The sequence below is a fragment of the Cibotium barometz genome, chromosome 59 (assembly GCF_041138505.1).
Source record: "Cibotium barometz isolate CiBa-2024 chromosome 59, ASM4113850v1, whole genome shotgun sequence".
Lineage (NCBI taxonomy): Eukaryota > Viridiplantae > Streptophyta > Polypodiopsida > Cyatheales > Cibotiaceae > Cibotium > Cibotium barometz.
In genome coordinates this window covers 2,492,383-2,512,969 of record NC_141104.1, presented here as the reverse complement: position 1 = coordinate 2,512,969, position 20,587 = coordinate 2,492,383, and the positions used below count along the sequence as shown (strand labels likewise).

The window sequence follows — 20,587 nt, the reverse complement described above, 5'->3', positions numbered from 1 at the left end:
CGGGAAGAGCAGCAGTAGGAGACCTGTTCTGAATGTAGACAGCAGTGGAAGCCGCCTCAGCCCAGAAACATCGAGGTAATGAAGAATGCTCAAGCATAGCATGGGCCATCTCGATAATGGTCCTATTCTTCCTCTCTGCAACTCCATTCTGTGATGGAGTATATGATGTAGTAAGCTGTCTCCGAATGCCATGTGTTTTGCAATATTGCTGAAACTCTTGGGATGTGAACTCACCCCCTCCGTTAGTCCTGAGAGCCTTGACCGAACGACCGGTCTCTTTTTCCACCTCAACTCTAAGTGCTGAAAAGCCTCATACTTGGTCTTCAGAAAGAAAACCCAAGTATATTTGGAAAAATCATCCACCATCACGAGCATGTACAACACCTTATTCAAAGACGCTGTACTCATAGGACCACATAAGTCTGCATAAATGAGAGCAAGTGATGCTGAAGATCTGTGTCCCCCTCCTTTGGAAAGCCGGCTCGGTGTTGCTTCCCTTGTAAACAAGAGGAACAAGCAGACTCGAACCAATCTCGATGGGGTGTCATGTGAGCAGTAGCACCACTATCCACAATCCACGACCGTGATTGAGAAGTCACAAGAGCAAGTATACGACGAGTACCTGCTTGAAGAAGAATGCCATCATCCTTCTTGGTCTACACCGCTGTAGAGGAAGAGTTCTTTGCTGCTTCATCACGCTTCTTCTTGTGACATTGGGGTGATTTATGACCCTTCACATTCAATGTTCTTGTTCTTTGAAAATTTGTTGTTGTCTTTATCCTTGTCGGAATCCTTGGAGTTCTTCTCAGAACCCCCTTTCCGTTTCTTTCGTTGATTCTTCCCTTTATCTTGCGCTGCCAAAGCTCCATCAGGGCCACCAGAGGTGCCAGTCCGCTCCTCAAAGCGAGACTCAATCTACATAACGGAGGGGAGAACTTCCTCCCAAGTAAGTGGAACAAGACGAGGAGAAGAAACAAGAGATTGAAAATATGCATCAAACCTCTCTGGAAGCTTGGAGAGAAGCCGAATAGCCATGTCCTCTGTAGAGATGTCCTTGCCACAATAGCAAGCTCGTCCCGGAGATCTTTCATCTTTGAGATGAAAGCAGATGAAGATGGAAAGGCAGAAACTGATAAGTTCATAAGTTGCTTTTCCAACGCCAAAATCCGACCCGGAGACTTAATCTCATAGAGATCTGCAAAAGCCTTCCAAACTTCATGTGCAACATTTGCTGTACGCACATGAGAGAGAACAGAATCCCGACCTTTCAACATTAGAAAGGAGAAAACACGACGATCATTCGCCTGTCATGTATCAATTTGTGCTTGAGTCACACCACTGGAAGAAAGGGTGGGAAGGGTGGCATTGGCCGGTGTAACAAGCCAATCCCAAAGATCCACGCCACCCAAGGCCGATTTCACCTTCACCTTCCATAGGGTGTAGTTGGAACCATCCAACTTTGCAGACTTAGAGAACATATGAAGAGAAGTTGGCGCAGCCATCACAAAAGCTTGGGCTCAATCTCAGAAATATGCACAAACTCAGAAGAAGAAGTGTCCTCCACAAGTACCAAGTGTGCCACCAAAGCCCGAAACACCACAAACCCCCTCTGCAAAAGGGAATGACCACCGGAGAGGAAAACGCAGCCAGAAGAGGGCTGCTGTCCTGAAAAAACAGGCCGCCAATGTCCAAACTCCATGTGGAAACAAACGCTGATTAGAAAATTACCTGACGGCTGCAAGCGATGAAGCCAATCTGGAGAGAAAGTGATCAGCAGGTGCTGTCCAGAAAACACAGCAACAAAGAGGCTGCAAATCTGAGAAAAAACGTAGAGGAGAGGGTGCTGAAAATAGGGCTGAATCTGGGGCAGCAGAGGAGTCGCTGAACCGGGAGCGATGATACCATGAAAGAGTGCACATAGCGGAAGCAAAGTGGCACTAGAGTGTGCTGAATATAGAGTGCAAGAGAGAGAGAGAGAGAGAGAGAGAGAGAGAGAGAGAGAGAGAGAGAGATGGAGCAACTATGCTGAATATACTGAAGCAAAACAGTCCCAAGCAAGAGACACTAGAAGTCTCATAAGTGAGGGAGCAAAATATGTACAAGACTGAATGAGAAATGAGAGGCCAGCACCACCTATTTATAGGTGAGGTATGCTGGCCGATTGGGACAAAGAATGCTGGCCGACTGGACATGTGTGTTGGCTGACTGGTAAAATACCAAAGCAGTTGGGAAAAATCCCAGAAAAATATGGGGAAAAAGGGGTGGCCAGCCCACAATCAAGGGCCATATAAAAGGGACAGAAACTGGGGATGGATGTGCTAACAGGGCCAAGGCTAAAGGCCCACGACCCCCCCCCCCCTCTCCCCAAACGGCCAGAAAAAAACGATAAAAAATGTTACCGTTGCCCAAACAGGAACCTGGGGCGTTCCCATGCAGCCGTCCCCTCTTGGATCCGTCCGTGGAACGCCGTCCCTTGTGAGGGACGTCAGTTGGGGACGTCTATCCGTCCCCGTCCCAAAGTGTTCATGGGACGGTGTCCCCCCGTTCCAAGGGTCCGTCCCCTCCGTCCCTTGTGACTATGGCCGAAACTCTCCCATACCTCCTCTGGATCTCTGTCCACATCTGATGAGCATTACTCCGGGTAGAGACAAACTGTGCCTGTATAGATGGAGTCATGCAATGGATGATGATAAGACTAGCCTGAGCATCCAATATGCTTCTCAAAGCAGGGTCCACCAAGTGAGGTGTGGAGATGGCCATCCACACACCGGCTCCTTCCAGCAACAATTGAGTATAGAAAGACCAAGAATGATAGTTGGTTGCTGTAAGCTTCATGGAGTCACTGACTTGGGGAGGATTGTAGGATGGTATGTGGGTAGGGGTGGGAGCAAGACCTGGATGAGAGAAATTCAAAGAGGAAAGATTGGGAATAGGAACCACCTGTGGAGCGGCGGGAGCAGGAGATCCAGGCTATGATGGTGCTGGAGAATCAACAGGAGAAGGAGCAGTGGTAGAGAAACCTCATGAAGCCATGTCTTGGAGGCATTCTTTTATTGGCCTAGTATGTGCAGAGATGCTGATGCTTTTGTTCGTGATTGCCTAATGCTGACATCTACATACACCTACATGACGACTACTTGCTGAATTCTCCAAAGTGGGTTAAGAGGACTGACTTGACATTGACGTGACAGACCTCTATGGCTAGGAGACTGACCTATGTAGCTCGTGCCTGACATGTCCTGGACTGGGGCTCACAAAGGGGTTGGCATACGACAGAATATCCTAAAAAGGTACTACTTTTGAACATGTTTCTTGCGCTGTTGATGAGTCAGTTTGTCACCGTGTACCACAGTGCATGGGTCCATGTCACATAAAAATATAATCACTAAGATGATCATATGCCAAATGAACCAATCATTGATTGATCATGAGTTATTAGGAATCATTGATGGGCTTCATTAAAGAGATGCTATCTATCAAAGAAAATGCATGAATCAAGCATAAACTCAAGATTAACACTAGGCATCATTCATAACAAGATCTAAAGCTTCTAGCAAGGTTTCCATAGACCTAACGTCAAACTCATTGCTTGACCGCGATAGATTGTGGCTAGCGACTCACCACCCAACTGTAGGTTTAGTACCTCATGAGCCTGAGGTCAGATTGCCCCGAGCCTGCCAGTCATCGATGACCGCAACTTGGTGTCCTATACCACCAAGCCGAATCACGCAGCTCCATGGCTGAGAGATCCTGCACGCTCCTTGGTAACCCTAGGCTACCACGTGGCTACTTCATCTCGTGTCTAATAAGTGATCCCAAGTCACTTATATAGTAATAACCTTGCTATAAGTGGCTTGCTTTTATTTATAAAGCTCTCTTGCCGCAAAAGGTTATTGCAAAACAACTAGATTTTTGCAAATCTTTGGTTTTAAGGTGAGCAATAAGTTATCTTTTCTTTATGCTATTTGGAAATTTCATAAACATCCCAAGAAGCCTAGATTTATAGTTGCCTCTAGTAATACCTCTTTAACTTTGGTCTCAAAATGGTTGCCGAGTATCTTTGAGCTTTGGAGAAATTTGCTTAGAAAGAAGGATGTTCCTATAGATTGTAGTTGGATCTTAAAAGATTCAGTGGGAGTGATTCCCGTTGTTAAATTATTAAACTCTTCTCGTAGTCTAACTGAGAAGTCTTCTCCTTTGTGCCTTCAAACTTTTGATTTCACTACTCTTTATACTAAATTGGACTTAAACGACTTGCGTAGTAGAACTAAATCTTTGATTTGTCAAGTCTTTCATTACAAACTAGAGCACAATAGATACAAAGCTTTGTTGATAGAAAAATCAGCTCTTCATTTTGATTTTTGTTGGTTGAAAAACAAAAACCAAGACATAGCCAAGAATAAAAAAAGATACACTAAGATTGTAGACCAAGATGATATTATGTCTTGGTTAGATTTGCTCCCGGATAACCTCTATATAACCTTAGGTGATTCCTTATTTAAACAAATTGTCACGTGTACAAGTGACATGGCATTCTTAGCACTCATAAGGATTAAACAGATCATTAAGTAAAGGCATTCAAGTATTATCCAGGGCATTTACAACATATATCACAGCATGTGCAGCATGTGTTTGGGACTGTTAGAGCACCTACAATAGGTACATAAAGCATTAAAGGCATTTAGAGCATTTATAATTTGCAGGTCGTGGCATGGGAACCAGCCAACAACAGCTGACAGCGTTTAATAGGGCTTTTCCAGCATTTATGAGTTGTGGAGACCTGGCTGACAGCAGCCTTCTGCCCAACCAGCAGCAACATATCATATATAAGCAAAAGTGCATCAATCATTCATCTCATTTGGCATCTTCTTAGCGTTTCGTTCCTAATGAGCAAGGGGAGTCCATAGTTCAGCATTCAACATCATCAACAGCATAATCAATCAACATTCAGTTCATCCTCCTGCCTCCTACATAGAGGAAAGCTAGCATTCCAAGGGCGGACCTTAAGCGGACATGCATCAACATTCAGCATCTCTGTCTCTTCCCGAGATAGATATTCATCTAGTACAGGCATAGATCTATTCACAGATCTTCATTGTAACCATTCATTTAATATAGCTGCATTGCATTGCATTGACACCGTTGTTTTACTACGATCAGTCATCAGAGCGTTACAAGGTAACCAGCCTTAGTTCATGTTCATTCCAAAGGTCATTTTGTAAGTCAGCATGTTAGTTGCTTTTGCTTAGTTAAATCCAGTTCTCAAGATCTTGTAGGCCATCCTTAGGGTTTTCCCTTAGGCATGCATCAGTAACCCATGCATTTGCATTCTTGCATAGCATATAGGGTTTCACATGGCTTGCATCAGTATAGTAGTCATCGTAGCAATCAGTCTAGCATCTCGCATCTGCAAGGCATACAGGGTTTACCCATTGAGTTTTCTGGGGAAGAATGACATCCATCATCAAAGGAGTAAATGGAGTTTTGGACTTCAACTGGCAGCAGGGGGTTCTCTTCCACATAAGAAGACGGAAGTTTGCTCCAACATCACCTCAGGAGGTTCAGAGGTTCAAGAACGACGGAGATGGTGTGTGAAAGGATTCCATAGACAGGTTAGTGGACTTAGGTATTTCCAAGGACATTTAGTAGCATTTGCCATGTAGTTCCCGCAGTGGAGAAGTCTTTGGATTCAACTCCTACAGTCGACCTTAGTCCCAGCAAAAGAAGTCATAGTTGGGCAGTGATTTCAATGGAGGAGGATCAACAGAGGAGTCAAAAGGTTGCCAGGTGTACCACCCAGCAAACATGTACACCTAATGGTGTACAAGTGACATGGCATTCTTAGCACTCATAAGCACTAAGTAGATCATTAAGTAAAGGCATTCAAGTATTATCCAAGGCATTTACAGCATGTATCATAGCATGTGCAAATGTGTTTGGCACTGTCACAACACCTGCAGCAGGTACATAAAGCATGAAAGGCATTTAGAGCATTTATCATTTGGAGGTCGTGGCCTAGGAACCAGCCAACAGTAGCCGAGAGCATTTAATAGGGCTTTTCCAGCATTTATGAGTCGTGGAGACTTGGTCGACAACAGCCTTCTGCCCGACTAGCAGCAACATATCATATATAAGCAAAAGCGCATCAATCATTCATCCTATATGGCATCTTCTCAGTGTTTCCTTCCTAGGGAGCAAGGAGAGTCAACAGTTCAGCATTTAGCATCATCAACAACATAATCATCATTCAATTCATCCTTTTGGCTTTCAAAATTACTCGTAAGTTTAGATTCATTTGGCCTTATGACGGTATATATATTTCTTGCTTTATTTATAAGCTTTTAGCCATTATTAGTCCCTAGTTATTATTATTAGCCTGTGGCTATTATTTCCAATGCCATGTCTAATCTAGACCTCCTCTTGCTAGCGCTCTTAGTCTACGTGTGAATCATCGAGGTCCCCACATCCTTGGCTAAGCCTTAACCCTAATTTTGGATTAACCTTAACCCTAATCTTGGGTTTGTCTACATGTTAATTCCACATGTTCTTGACTTTAACCCTAGGCTGGTCGAGATGTAACACCCGATCATCATCAAGTGTGAACCAAGCATTTCCAACTTTCCTCTCATCAGCCACATGCAGGCTAATTGAGAACCGAGGAGAGGCGCACAAGGCGCATTGATCTATGCTTAGACCGCTAAGAATATGTTAGAAGTCATCTCCTGTCTATTTGTATACACCAGGGCCTCTGTTGTGGGTGTGCCCGCCCGTATATCATTTTTCCACACTCCCCGTATTTTTTCCCTATTTTTCCCATTTTTTCCTAGTGGCTGGAGGGCTGCCAGGTGATGCCAGGAGCACCCCAATGCTGGCCGACTGGACTTTCTTCAGTCGTGTGCATCTGGGCTGCTGGCCGACTGCTCTTGACTAGTCGTGGGCATCAGGCTGCTGGCCGACTGGTATTTTCTCAGTCGTGGGGTATTTTCTCAGTCGTGGGCACCATCTGTAGCTGGCCGACTGCTCACATGGAGATGTATATATTGCCCCTCAGCCCCCACCACTTTCTCATTCAGTTTTTTGGGATCTTGTGTAAAGAGAAGAGTTTACACACCTATCTCTCTGTGTTTCTTGTGCTGATTATTTTCTGCAGTCTACTTGCTCTTGTCTACCCAAGTTTGGTTGTCATTTCCGCTGCATATTCTGACATGGTATCAGAGCCCTAGGCTCTAGGAGATCTTGGGCGTTTTTCTGAGCAAGAGGGGGAGCAACAGGTTGCTGATCGGTGGACTGTTTCGGGCTGAACGGGAAGAGAAGGTGCAAGAGGAAGGCGGGCAAAGGGGCTGGACAGCCACTTGCATATTTTCAGATTTTCGGATTTTTCCCACCCACCCACCCTTTCAGGTTACTCTCCGAGATGGCAGATTTACTAGAGATGGCTGAGAAGCACGTGAAGATTCCGACTCTCCCCACGTTCCCAGTGGATCGGCAGTTGGACGGGTCCAATTACGGCATCTGGAAGGTCATGATGGAGTCAGTTTTGGAGTCATATGATCTTGCTGATTTTATTATCATAGGGGTGCCACGGCCGGAAGCTGAGGAAGGGGAGTTATTATCGACGAGGAAGGACCGAGAGGCACAGGCACACATGTGGGACCGTGTCAACGCCAGGGTCCGGTCGTTTATATTCCTCAATTGCACACCACAGGTGATCAACCATGTGAAGCACATGACGCTGGCGAGAGGCATATGGGAGCACTTGGCTTCTTTGTACAACAGGGTGTCACCCATGAAGCGGATATCCTTGGAAGTGCAGATGCGGGTTATGAACCCTGCAAAGTCCTCGACGATGCGGGAACACATTAACAAGCTGCAGGCCCTTCAGCAGGAAGTCCTTCAAGCGGGGAAAGAGATATCATCCGAAGATATGGCCATCACGTTACTTTCCCACTTGCCTGGTCAGTATTCCGCTTTCTATTCCTCGTTGATCACGAGTGGCAGGCTCAGCACCATTACTTGGGAGGAGCTTGTGCCAATGGTCTTGGACCAGGAGGAACGTTTCACGAACCCTCCTCACGGCGGAGGTTCGGAGGCCTTAACTGGCCAACGGTCGAAAGGCCGTAATACCAACAAGGGCAAAGGGAAGGCTTCACCAGAGAAGTCTTCTGAGAAGAAGCCTGATCCAGAACGAGAGAAGCTGAAGGCCGAAAGATCTTGTAATGATTGTGGCGAGAAAGGCCACTACTGGAGGAAGTGCCCTAAGCGGACAGGGAAGAGTGCTGATTCCTCAGCCTCAGCTGCAAAGACTCCGGCATTTGTGCACTTGGAGATGGTGGACTCCGATGCTTCATCATCTTCGAGCGAGGAGGCAGTTGGCTTCACCGCGAAGGATACCCGGGAATGGATTCTCGACAGTGGTGCTTCGAGGCACATGACTCCATCCCGTGACTTCTTTCTGGATCTGAAACGGCAGTCAGGTCGTATCTTTATTGGCGATAACTCCACTATTCCGATACATAGTGAGGGCCGGATGGAGATTATTCCCGACGGCAAGGGGGGCAAGCATGCTTCCTGTGTTCTTTATGTCCCTGCTCTGGGCTTTCATCTTTTGTCAGTGCATGAGGTATGCAAGACTGGCTTTCGGGTGGAATTTGAGGAGCATTCAGTTGCTCTAAGGGACCGTGAGACAGGCAAAGTTGTTTGGGAAGGCGGTGTGGAGAACGACATCTACAAGCTCTCTGCACTCTCCTCATTGACAGGCTCTCAGGTCGGAGATTTGTGGCACTTTCGTTTTGGCCACTTAAATGTGGATGCTTTGAGGTGTGCCTTCCGGGACCAGATGGTGGTTGGCTTGCCAGATGTTGGTAATAGGCAAGGACGCTGCAGTTCTTGCATACGTGGTAAGCAGCACAGGGAATCCTTTCCGAAGCAGGCTTCCAGGCGGGCTTCGAAACCTTTGGAGTTGATTCACACTGACTTGTGTGGACCACAGCAGATACCATCCTTGGGAGGATCTCTCTACTTCATGCTGCTTGTTGATGATTGTACCAGATTCACGTGGGTCTACTTTCTTTCCCAGAAGGACCAGGCTTTTGCTCGGTTCAAGGTTTGGCACGTGATGGTGGAGAAAGAGTCTGGATTCCAGGTCAAGACTCTCAGGGCTGACAAAGGAGGTGAATTCTCCTCGACTGTATTTTTCCGGTTTTGTGCAGATCATGGCATCAAGAGAGAATTGGCCAATACAGGATCGCCTTCGGAGAATGGAGTTGTTGAACGTAAGAACAGGACTGTGGTGGAGATGGCGAGGACCATGCTGGAGCATCGTGATCTTCCTCATCCACTTTGGGGTGAGGCTGTGGCAACAGCTGTCCATACCATTAACTGCTCTCCGACGACTTCTGTACCTCATATGACTCCGTTTGAGGCATATTTTGGCAGGAAACCCGATGTCTCGCACTTCCGTGTCTTTGGGAGTGACGCGTATGTACATATTCCGAAGAAGCAGAGGGGGAAGCTTGACTCCAAGTCCCGCAAGCTGGTATTTGTGGGGTATAACTCTCTTTCCAAGGGATACAGGTTGTATGATCCAGAGAGGAACGAGATTGTTGTCAGCCGGGATGTGGTCTTTGACGAGCATGTTCCAGCATCCACTGTCGAGGAGCCGCCACTTCTTGGAGATCCAGAGGAGTCTGATGATGATTCCCAGTCTACCACTCCAGTTGATCCACCTCAGTCATCACAGGAGGTTGAGCCCACAGCTGGAGTTGAGCCCCCGCGAACACAGGAGGCTCCACGATCTGTTCGAGTACCTAGGTGGTTGTTAGACACCCTTCGGGAGTCAGGTGTCACGGAGCTACCCTCCAAGTGGCTGTCAGCCAAGTGCAAGACAAATATTCGCATAAACGTTGCAACTTTGAGAAAAGTCCATCAAAATCTGACCGACAGCCTCCTGTCCACTCCACAAGGTTCTCTTGCCCCAAACCTAGTAGCACAAGCTGCAAATCTGGTTCTTTATGTGTTGCCCTTCAAGGATTAGCCCTGCGATTAGCTTGCACATGCCTTGCACATGACTGCTAAACTTCATGACAAGATTCCAAATTCTATTCTTGGATGACTATCATCATCCCATCGTCCATTCTTGGATTCCCAAACCTGTCATCCTTTCCTTCTTGGCAACCTTTTCACTGAAAACCCTGCCTGGTCTCCAAATCCACTCCAACTCTGATGAAGATCTATGCATTTGTTCCATCTTGTCCCCTTTCCCTTCATGCCCTGTCCCTGAACACTTTCTTTGGTCTTCTTTTCCAGAGTATTGAGACTGGCACTCTCACTCCACTCCTAGGGAGGATCATCCTCCCTTGGAACCATTGCATGAAAGCCTTTCTTGGTGTGCCTCGAGTGGCACTCGACTCATAGGATTAACATTCCCCTTGGGTCTTGTGGAACACCACCAACCAACCTCTTGGGAATTTCTTCCATGTCTTGTGTTCTATTCCTTGGGCCTCGTACCTGTGCACTTTCTTGTACCTTCGACCTTTGCACCTTCATTTGGGACTGAATTAGTGTTTATAAAGCCTTGCCGAGCTTGATGCTCTGATACCAATGTCACATGCGGAAGCTTTGGGAGTCTTCTTTCAGCCCTAAACACCATCTTGGAACATGCTTATAGGGCTGTAAAACCTCCATGGACTGGCCAACCTGCTATCGGCCAGGTCCAGGACAAATATTTGCATAAATGCTGCAGCCGAAGGAGAAAACTCCATCAAAATCTGGTCGACAGCCTCCTGTCCTCTCCACAAGGTTTTCTTGCCCCAAACCTAGGAGCACAAGCTCCAAATCTGGTTCTTTATCTGTTGCCCTTCAGGGATTAGCCCTAAGATAAGCCTGCACTTGTCTTGCACATGACACCTAGAGAGGCTAAATGGAGTCCCTGTTGGCCAGTCCCATAAACCGCACATGTGAAAAGGCGCCTTCTTATTGGTGTTTATTCAGGTCGTGGGATCATTGGAAACAGGCCGACTCCCCTTGCTGCAAACCGACCAGCATATGTTTGTCATATATAAGCAATAGGCAGCATAGGGCATTATTCATCTCATTCTCTACAAGTCCTGAAAGTCCAGGGCTGTAGACAAGCCAAGTGAAAGACCAAAGCAAGGTGGAAAGGTGTAGATCAAGGGATAGACTTCAGGCTGAAAGGTATCTCAGCCAAGGGAGCTGTCCAAGTCACCTCTGTTCAGTCCAGGCCATTTACAGCCAGAATACAGCCATAATATTGTCATGTACTCATTCAATAAAGCAAATACACCATATGTAGTGGGGGCCCTTGAGAGGGTATTTGGGACCCAATATTGTGTATTTGTCTTCTCTCTCTGCACTATCTTCTCTACGTTGTGCTATTCATCGTCAAGAACCAAGGGCTGAAAGTATTTATCGAAGAATAATCCTCGTTTGTAAGCTTCCGCATGTTACAGATCACCTATATTTATGGTATTCTCCTAAGGATGGGCAAGTGAATAGGGAGTCTAGAAGACAGGATGAGTTAATTTCCCTTGACGATTTCTCATCAAATTCCACCTCAATCACTAGGCTAGCCCTCTAGGCTCCCTAGTTATGTACCTCTTCTTAGAGAAGGGGAAATGATTGATACAGGTGATGCAAACAACCGATTACTGGTTTATAGACTTCTTTGGTTTTTTAAAATTTTTCGATGCATCGTTGTCTATGTACTGATAGAGGAGTTTGGTTGCTGTGTTTGTTGTTTCGAACAGCTACCTTCACGCAACACAGTTGGGAATGTGCCTTTGGAGTGGTACAAGGATGAGGAACACATAGGGTACGATTTGAGTGGACGGAAGATCAACAAAAAGGATAGAAAAGATCAGCTGGATGCTTTCCTGGCTCGAACAGATGATGCAAGGGACTGGTAAGCTTGCTAGAAGCTGTAAGCAACCTCAACTAGAATTATAGAAGTTGAACTGTGTTAATATTTCTTGACACAGATAATGGAAAAACTGTGGTAGAGTCAGGTGTGTTGTCCAGTAACTGTTATGTGCATCTTACTAGCATTATGGGGCGTGCAAAATTTCTATTGTACTTTAGTAGGTTTTCTTGTTTGCCCAGGATTTTTAGCCTAATTGAAGGGAGATTAAGGGCACTCTAGAGGTATGGAAAGAAATAAGATAGCAACTGTTCTTCCTAAGCATGGGCCATTGATGGCCGAAGACAGGCCAAAAAGCAAGTGGGGAGATTTGCAGCAACCTAAAGAATAGTTCATAGGAGCCGTGCCTGGGTGGCAATTAGGTGCCCATTGTAAAGGCCATTGGCTAGATGCAAGAGTTTAACAGAGACAAAATGACCGTGGAAGACTGAAAAAACACAAAAATGGAAGCATATCCAACCTAAAAATAGGTGACAAGTGCAAAGTTGGTGAAACACAGATGCCTAGCTGACTGTGCTGCTACCCGCTTCCAATGCACGCTTGAGAGCTTCTGTTGAACTGCGTGACTGTTGAGGAGGCAGATTGGTTGAGGACTGAAGAGAGGAGGGAAGTCGCCTATTTATAGGCATCTTGCTCCTCAAATTGCTGGTTGGATACTGGTTGGCTGCTCCTTGTCACTAGCAGGATATTTCTCCACGCTTCAGGCGCATGTGACTGGCCTAGGGACCCTCGTGTCCGCACTTGGGACCAAGTGTGACTAGACTAGGGACTTTGTGTCCGCACCTAGATCCAGTGGAGATGGGCTAGGGACCTCATGCCTGCACCTAGACCCACTTGGATTGGGCTAGGGACCTCGTGTCCTCACCTAGATCCAATTGGCTTGGACATTTCTGATTTCTTCATGGCAGGAGCATCCACATCAGCCACCCACGCTGACACCACTGCATCAACATCAGCTCATACTGGGCATATGCTGGGGCCATATAGTTGTTACAAGGCGTGCCTGTAACCGTTAGAGGCGTTCGAGGCATACAGTCTCCCAAGGTGTTCGAGGCATAGTTGATTTTTTTTTTGACCATTTTTTGGATTTTGCCCGTTTTTGACCGTTTGGGATTGGCCCATTTCTGCCCGTTTTCGTCCTTTTGAGTCTCTAGACGGGGGCTATAAGGGCCCCTCTAAGCTCTCAAGACTCACACACACTCTCTTTTGAGTCTCCCCCTCTCTCATACACACTCTCTCCCCCTTAAGGCTTAAACCTTGCTCAAGGCAGCCCCTCATATATATATATAACAGACGCCTCTAACACGCCTCTAATGTCTCTAAAAAATACGAGTCTTTTGAGGCACCTATCAAACGCCTCTGACACCTCTAACAACCTTGGCTGGGGCAAAATTCCCATCCCATATGAGTCCTTAGTGCGCAGGCCTACTCCATCCTACGTGCGAGGCGCCCCAACCCAGAGCATTGAGGATCTCCACCACACAGAGAGAGATTCAGGAGATCCTTCAACGACATGCCATGCCCTCACCCTAGCCACATCTGCCATCAGGGGTTTATAGAGTCACATTTTAGTTTTTAGTTTTCATGTTCTTTTTTTTTTTCATGGCACTGTATACACACGGTATCATTTGTACTACTCATGGTTTCATGGTCCTTTGTAGACATTAATATCTCTCTCTCCAGCCATATACTGTTGTACTCGATGTCACTTTTTTTTTTTTTTTCAGAAAGAGACTTCTATTAAGTATGAGAAAAACATACAACAATCACAACTATAAGCCGGAAGAGAATAGAATCACTCCAATATGTAAGGTGATTTCAACCACTGAGGAGTATCATGATGCCATGTAAGACCTGTGGTACTAGAGGAAAAGAAGATGCCATGGTCCCATTCCCACATAAATATCACACGCTTCGCCTGTGCGAAATGAGAGGGCCCCTGAATGCGAGCCCAAGTAGCCATAAGAGTGTGGATGATATCACCCCATATATAGTACTAATGCACTGAGACCCAAAAATCTGGACACCCTCAATAGCCTCAGTGCATCTAGCTCTCCAGATCTGCCATGCTGTAATACTGGTAATAATCTCCCAACTGGTGTCAATCCTCTGTCTAGGGGGTGTATAATCAGAGTGAGGAACATCCTACAATAAACCCTGCTGGGCAATATCTCTACGAATGAAAAAAACAGAAACCATCCAACAATTTGGCCATCCACCAATCATTGGTCATATCTTTCAAGTACATGCCCACAAGTCTCAACTTAGAATTCTCTGCGAAATCTCCATCACAAAAGGCTATCTCAAATTGCCTGACAAATGAAAGAGCCTTTGTAGAATCCATCTTTCCATGGAAATTTTCAAACTTAATATCCTTATCTCCCGATTTGAATTCTCGGGTCTTCATCCTGTTGTGTGACCTATCAAGAAAGAGACCTTCTGTTGAGGGGAGTGAAGGAGTCTAGGAACTCACCAAAGTAGTAGCTGACGAGAATGTGGGCAACCAACATGGTAGAGACTAGTGTGTAGCAACAGAGAGCCTGTCCAAATGAAGAGAGAGGGCTCCAATTTATAGATTTGGGCCTCCCATGAGCTAAAATGGCAAGAGTAGGCTATAATGACAAGTGAAGAGCCACACAATATCCGAAGTGACAAGTGTGAGGCCACTTGTCTCACTTTGATTCACTTTCTTGCCACATGTCCCAATCTAAGAGATGATAGAGTGTTTACAGAGCGGAAGCACCAGAATGTGCTGAATTTTGAGAGAGAGAGAGAGAGAGAGAGAGAGAGAGAGAGAGAGAGAGAGAGAAATGAAAATGAAATGATATATTAACGTCCTCAAAAGGCCAAAATGACCTATGAGACCAAAAAGGTTACAACAATTGGTGGATCTAATACAATGTCTGTGTAAGAGAGAGAGAGAGAAAGAAAGAAGAAAGAAAGAAATATCAATGTCTACGAGAGGCCAAAGTCGGCCTATGAGACAAAAAATAACACAACTGTGTTCTTCCGGTCATCGGAAGAAAAGGAAAAGAAAGAAAAGAAAAAGTGTGCATGTGTCTGGATACAACTGTGAATCATCATGGATCGGTGGAGCCCATATATAAACAATATAAAGGGGGGGTGGGGATGTGGATGGAGTGCTAAGGCAAGATGCATCTCTATATGCTGAAGGGGTAGTACAAGCATGCTATGCAGATCTATGTCTAACTCCATCCAGTGTCATAAGAGGGGTATAAGATGTCATACATCGCCGATGCTGAGGCTGTGAGTGGCGTGAACATGTACCCTGAGTCTGAATGAAAGCGAGCTAGCCTCTCTTGTGTCTCCATCTGGTGTCTCATCCGGATAGCTGCTATCTCTCAGTGACGGAGTCAGGGTGCCTTGTGTCCAGTCTGTCTAGGTCTCCTCCTGGCTCTCAATTCCTCTGCTCTTTGTGCGGTCACCCCACGTGGTACATCAGCTGGCATTGGCATAGCTCTCTGGAAGAAATCTGTAAGCTAGGACCGTCTCCCACCCCTAGTAGGAGCGGGTGTCTGGAGGAGTCTCTCTCGAGAACTATGAAGCTCTAGTAGTAGTCTGCCCTCTACATCTACATACAAAGTGATCCTCAGTCTCCACCTCCTCGCAGCACAATCTGCATATCCGCTCGGCTCTGGAACTCGTGCCGCTCTCCCAGCCTTTATCTCTAGCTGATGTGATGAGACTCGTAGGTGTCCAATAGCAACGCGAGAGCTGTGTGGCATGTATACATCCATATACCGCGGTCGCTTTATAAACCCATCCCTTGAGATGCTCATAAAGTGGTCTCTATAATATAGCATCTTCGGTGGTAGTGGGCTCTCTGGTGCTGTCCATGTCTCCTGTATGTAGCGCTGCCATATGTCCTGTCTCATCACTCTGTTCCTCTCATTGAGAGAGAGGTAACCCCGTGGAGCAGAATGATCATACTGAAAAGGTGGCAACCGCTCAATGTCTATCCCATGATGTGAGGACCGCTGTAGCATGTGTGCATACCAAGATCCAGTGTGTCCAGCCTCGGCCAACTGTCTGGATGCCTCAAAAGCTCGGCGGGATAATCTCTCCGTGGGCATCTCCCTCATCCTGTATATAAAGGAGATCGTCTGGAACAATGCCTCCACTGCCATAGGTGGTGCAGCAAACTCAGCTAGAACAATGTGGTGCGGGACGGATGGTTTGCTGCGTATCATCCTCGAGAGCATCAAGATCTGTGGTCTCTCCAGCTGTATCCATGTGGAGGTTGCAACTCCTCGTGCCCAAACTGCTGCTGCATACATCAAGGCTGGTGTCACTAATGTATCAAAGAGCCACCCCTTCGTGCGGGGTTCCTGAAAATGTGCCTAATGACACTGACGCTCAAGGCCAGGAAGAGCTGCATACCCCCGGGTCACTCTGTCTCGGACTGCCTGAGCCATGGAGAAGCGTCCAGCTGAGCTAGTAAATGTGATGCCACATAAGAGCTCACCACCTCGACCCGCCCTCCTGCTAATGTGAGAGTAGTGTGGCTCCTAACTGCGGGTGAGGTGTGGAAGATCATAACCTTGGTTTTCCCAAGGTTCACTGTGAGACCCTGTTGTGCGCAGAAGTCATCAAGAGCCACAAGGTGTCTTTGAAGCCCAACCTGCGTGTCGGATACCAAGATGATGTCATCAGCATAAAGCATAACATGGACAGTAATACCTGATAGCTCAACCCGAGAGCCTCCTCCCTGTGTGATGTAGTCGACCACCTCATCAATATAGAGCCCAAAGAGCGTGGGGGAGAGCGGGCACCCCTGCTTCACACCAATGGTGCTAGCAACTGTGTCGGACAAGCCTCGTGGGCATCGGACTCTCCCAAAGACCTGCTCATATAGCTTGTATATGCCCCACATCATGTCTGAGGGTATGCCTAGTGTCTGTAGTCGCCGAAAGAGGCACTCTCTGGGCACAATATCAAATGCCTTGCGGAAATCCACAAAGCAACAATAGAGCCGTTGCCTCCGTGCCTTGGCCTGATCAATCAGGCACCTCAGTGTAAAAATGTGGTCGATGGTCGAGAAGGCTCGTCGGAAGCCTGCCTGGCCTGCTGCTCTCAATCCCCCATCCTTTGCATGAGTGCTCAGCTTTGCCTCCAAAACTGCCCCGTATAGTTTGGCCAATATATGGCCAATCATGATGGTCCTGTAGTTCCCGGGGTCTAGTACATCTCCCGCTTTATGGATCGGCACAATAGTGTGGATCGTCCACTTAGCCGAAAACCCCTCTGACAGAGCTCTGTTGAAGAGATGAGCAAGAAATGGTGCCAGTGTATCAATAGCATAGATGAGATGCTCTCCATGTAATCCTGTATGATCTGTCGCCCGTCCATGTTGGAGTCGGCATATGGCCCTCCTAACCATAGGTTGGGTGAAGAAGGTGGAGATTGTGGGGCATGGCTCTGTGGGTTGTGGTATAGGGGGCTGTGCAGGCACATCATAGAGTCTCTCTGCATATGTCTGCCAGGTCTGAGGATCGGTAATAGGTGTGGGGGAACGGGGCTCTCTGAGTCTCGTCCAAGCAGCAGCAGCATCTCTGCTCATGAGCATGTGATGTGTCCCAGTACTGAGCCTCCTTATAAGCTCGCCGCTTACGGCGGGTGAGAGTATGCATCCTCTTGCCTGCCTGTCTCTCGGTGATCTCCCAGCGAGCCCTTTGCACTCGAAGACTGCAGTAAAGGTTTCTGCACTCATCATCATACCATCGGTTCTGGGGCATGCTCCCAGATGTAGGTGGCTGTCCTATTTGTATGTGGTATGGGAAACTCCTCGCGGCGGTTGCGGAGTGTAGTACATGTGAGAGCTGGGAGGTGAGCATAGCCATGGGTGCTGATGGGTCTAAGGCAAATAGCTGATCATGAACATGATAGTCATACACATCGGCTAGGTCCTGAGTGAAGTGGAAAATAGTGCGTGGTGGCTGTGTGATGGGTGGGTGGGTTTCCAGTAAGCTCTTAAAAGTGAGGGATAGATATGTATGATCCGCCCCAATGGGGCATGGTGGTACGGTAAAGTGAGACACCATATCTGTTGCCTCCCGGGATCCCATCACATAGTCCACTGTAGTGCTGCCACCCCCCACTGGAAAGCAAGTCAACCCACCTAAATCTGGCCACTGAGTCATCTCGTTATAAATAAAGAGATGGTGTCGGGCCCCAAGCTCTAGGAAATGTTGCCCATATCCAGTGCTGTCAGCTCCTCCGTCAGCGGAGATCCGAGTGGTCCCTGTATCCTCTTTAGCTAGCGGCTCTAGTCTCAAGGGATCCTCAAAGTCATAGATCTGGCACTGTCTGCTGTGAGTCCGTGCATTGAAGTCCCCCATCAAGAAGACTTCTCCCAGTGTCGAATAGTGTAAGATCTCCTCATATAAGACAGAGTATGGAGACTCACTAGCCTCTCCTCCACCTGGCTCCTCGGTGGTGGCAAACCGCGACCCCTTCGGAGGAAAGTAGCAAAGGGCGATATAAATCCATCTGGTCTCCGAGAGGCATAAGCTAATCCACGGAATGCCTTGAAGGCATATGGGACCGAAAACCGGTACCTCACAATCATTACAATCCACTTCGGGGTGCACATAGGCACAAGCAAAAGATTAATGAAAACCCTAGGATGATAAACAACTATTTGTGATACAAAAAATACCGATGGCACATTAGAATGCTAGTCAATTGGGTTTAGGCTTATGGAAGTCCTCGATTATTGCCCTTCCGTCACGGTAGACTGACCTATGAGACCAAAAGGTTACATCATGTCCATGAGGTACATCATCCTGGGTACAAAATAGTAATAAAGAAAGATAGGAAAAATCTAGAACTATAAAATTTGATCTAGGTACATGAGCAGAGAGCTCTCAGATCACCCTAATACATCCCTCATGGGCCACTGTGACATGGTGCTCAAGGTGGTAAAACTGAGCTGGCGTGAGAAGGTCCTGCGATGATGGCCCGGATCCTTGTGTGGTGGCATGGCCGTGGGCAAGGGCCATGGGGTCTGGGGCATCGAGCTCTGCATAACTCAGTGGCTCTGTCAAGTGTCACACCTCTTGGCCGAGCTCCTACACTAGCCTGCGGTCTGGGTATGATGGGTGGATCGGCCCTCGGAGTGCTGGTATGGAAGAAGTCGGTGAGAGATCTCTGTGTTGGTCCTCGAGCAAGTACAACTGATCTGGATCTCACTAAGGACTCCCTGTGTCTATGGAGCTCTAGAAGAAAAAGTCCCAGGCATCTCTGACTCGGATGTCCATGATCCTGGAAAGTGGTCCGAACCCAACTCGGAAGAGGCAGTGGAACCTCCCCCGAATCTCATAGTACACAGGGCATCAGCATATGTAATGATCCTCTGTCTCGAGCTCTGTGTGACAGAGCTGGCATATCCTGTCCTCTGGTGCGGCCGCCCTAGGCCCATATCTGGTAGTCTCCACTCTCAGCTAGTGGGACGAGGTGCAGATCTGGCTAATCGCACATCTCACCCCAAAGGATAGGTGTGTGTCCATGTAGTGTGGGCGGATGATGAACCCATCCTCTATCAGGCGACGAGAAGTGGACAGTGGATACTGTCCCAAATCAATCCCTGGAGAAGCATCAAGAAGAGAAAGCTTCTCACTAGTATCCATAGAAGAAGATATTGGTCTACACCTAGTCATCTGAAACCTGTCAAGAATCTCCCGTGTGTACTATTGAGAAAAGAAAATTCCTTGAGGGGTCTGCCAGATCTCAAAGCCAAGAAAGAAATGCAGAAGGCCAAGATCCATCATCTCAAAGTCTTGCTCCAAAGCATCCCTGACTGAACGGATCTTCACAGAATAAGAACCTGTAAAAATGAGGTCATCAACATAGACCACAATGATAACAACTAAGCCCCTCTCAAGGAGGAGATAAAGGTTCGAATATGCATGAGAGCGGCGCAGCCGTGTAGGCCAAGTTCTGAAAGAACTCATCAATCTGTTGGTACCAAGCCCGTCGCTTCAGACTATACAAGGCTTACTTTAGCCGATACACCTGGTCCTGTCTTCCTGGAATCTCAAATCTCGTTGGCGGATCAACATACACTCCCTGTGTAAGCTCTGCATTTAGGAAAGTTGACTTGACGTCCATTTGGAATACAGGCCATCTATGATGTCCTACAAGAGCAAGAATGGTGCGAATGGTAGTCATGCGAGCCGTAAGAGCATGAAAGTCTCATCAAAGTCGACCCTAGGGCACTAAGCGATGCTAGGGCTTATGTGAAAGACCCTCGTCCACAGAAGTGGGATCAGAAGGACCATGAATAATAGAGGACATAAGAGCATAGTTAACAAAAACGTTGCCCTCTTGAATTTGTTTTCTTGTGACTTTGGAAGATCGCATGAGAGCACCAGGCGGAGGAGCAGAAGGAAGCTCTCTCAACCCATAATCACCAATTGTCAGTTTGACAATACCATCCAAGCACCGGTTTGCTCGGGCTTGTTGGAGGAGAAGCAAAATCATCATCATCATCATCATTCTAATGAGAATCCACAACTGGAGGTTTATCAGAAACAGGGGAAGGAGGAGGAGGCGGTGGAGGAAGAAGTTCACATCCCCTCCCCCTTTTCTTCTGAAGATGGAATCGTCTCGTCGAACACCACATTGCGGCTC

At 47.2% G+C, this 20,587-nt stretch overlaps 1 protein-coding gene across 2 annotated transcripts in view; it reads left to right on the top strand.

Moving 5' to 3' along the window:
• The window catches only part of LOC147605377 (Transducin/WD40 repeat-like superfamily protein), a 75,158-nt gene that overhangs the window by 32,494 nt on the left and 22,077 nt on the right, over positions 1-20,587 (top strand). For both annotated transcript variants that reach the window (XR_015265153.1, XM_086793335.1), the window contains exon 2: positions 11,766-11,920. Coding sequence is in view for 1 of the 2 variants with exons in the window: in XM_086793335.1 (XP_086649461.1) it covers positions 11,766-11,920 (155 nt within the window). In the remaining variant the exon portion in view is untranslated. The remainder of the gene's footprint in view (positions 1-11,765; positions 11,921-20,587) is intronic.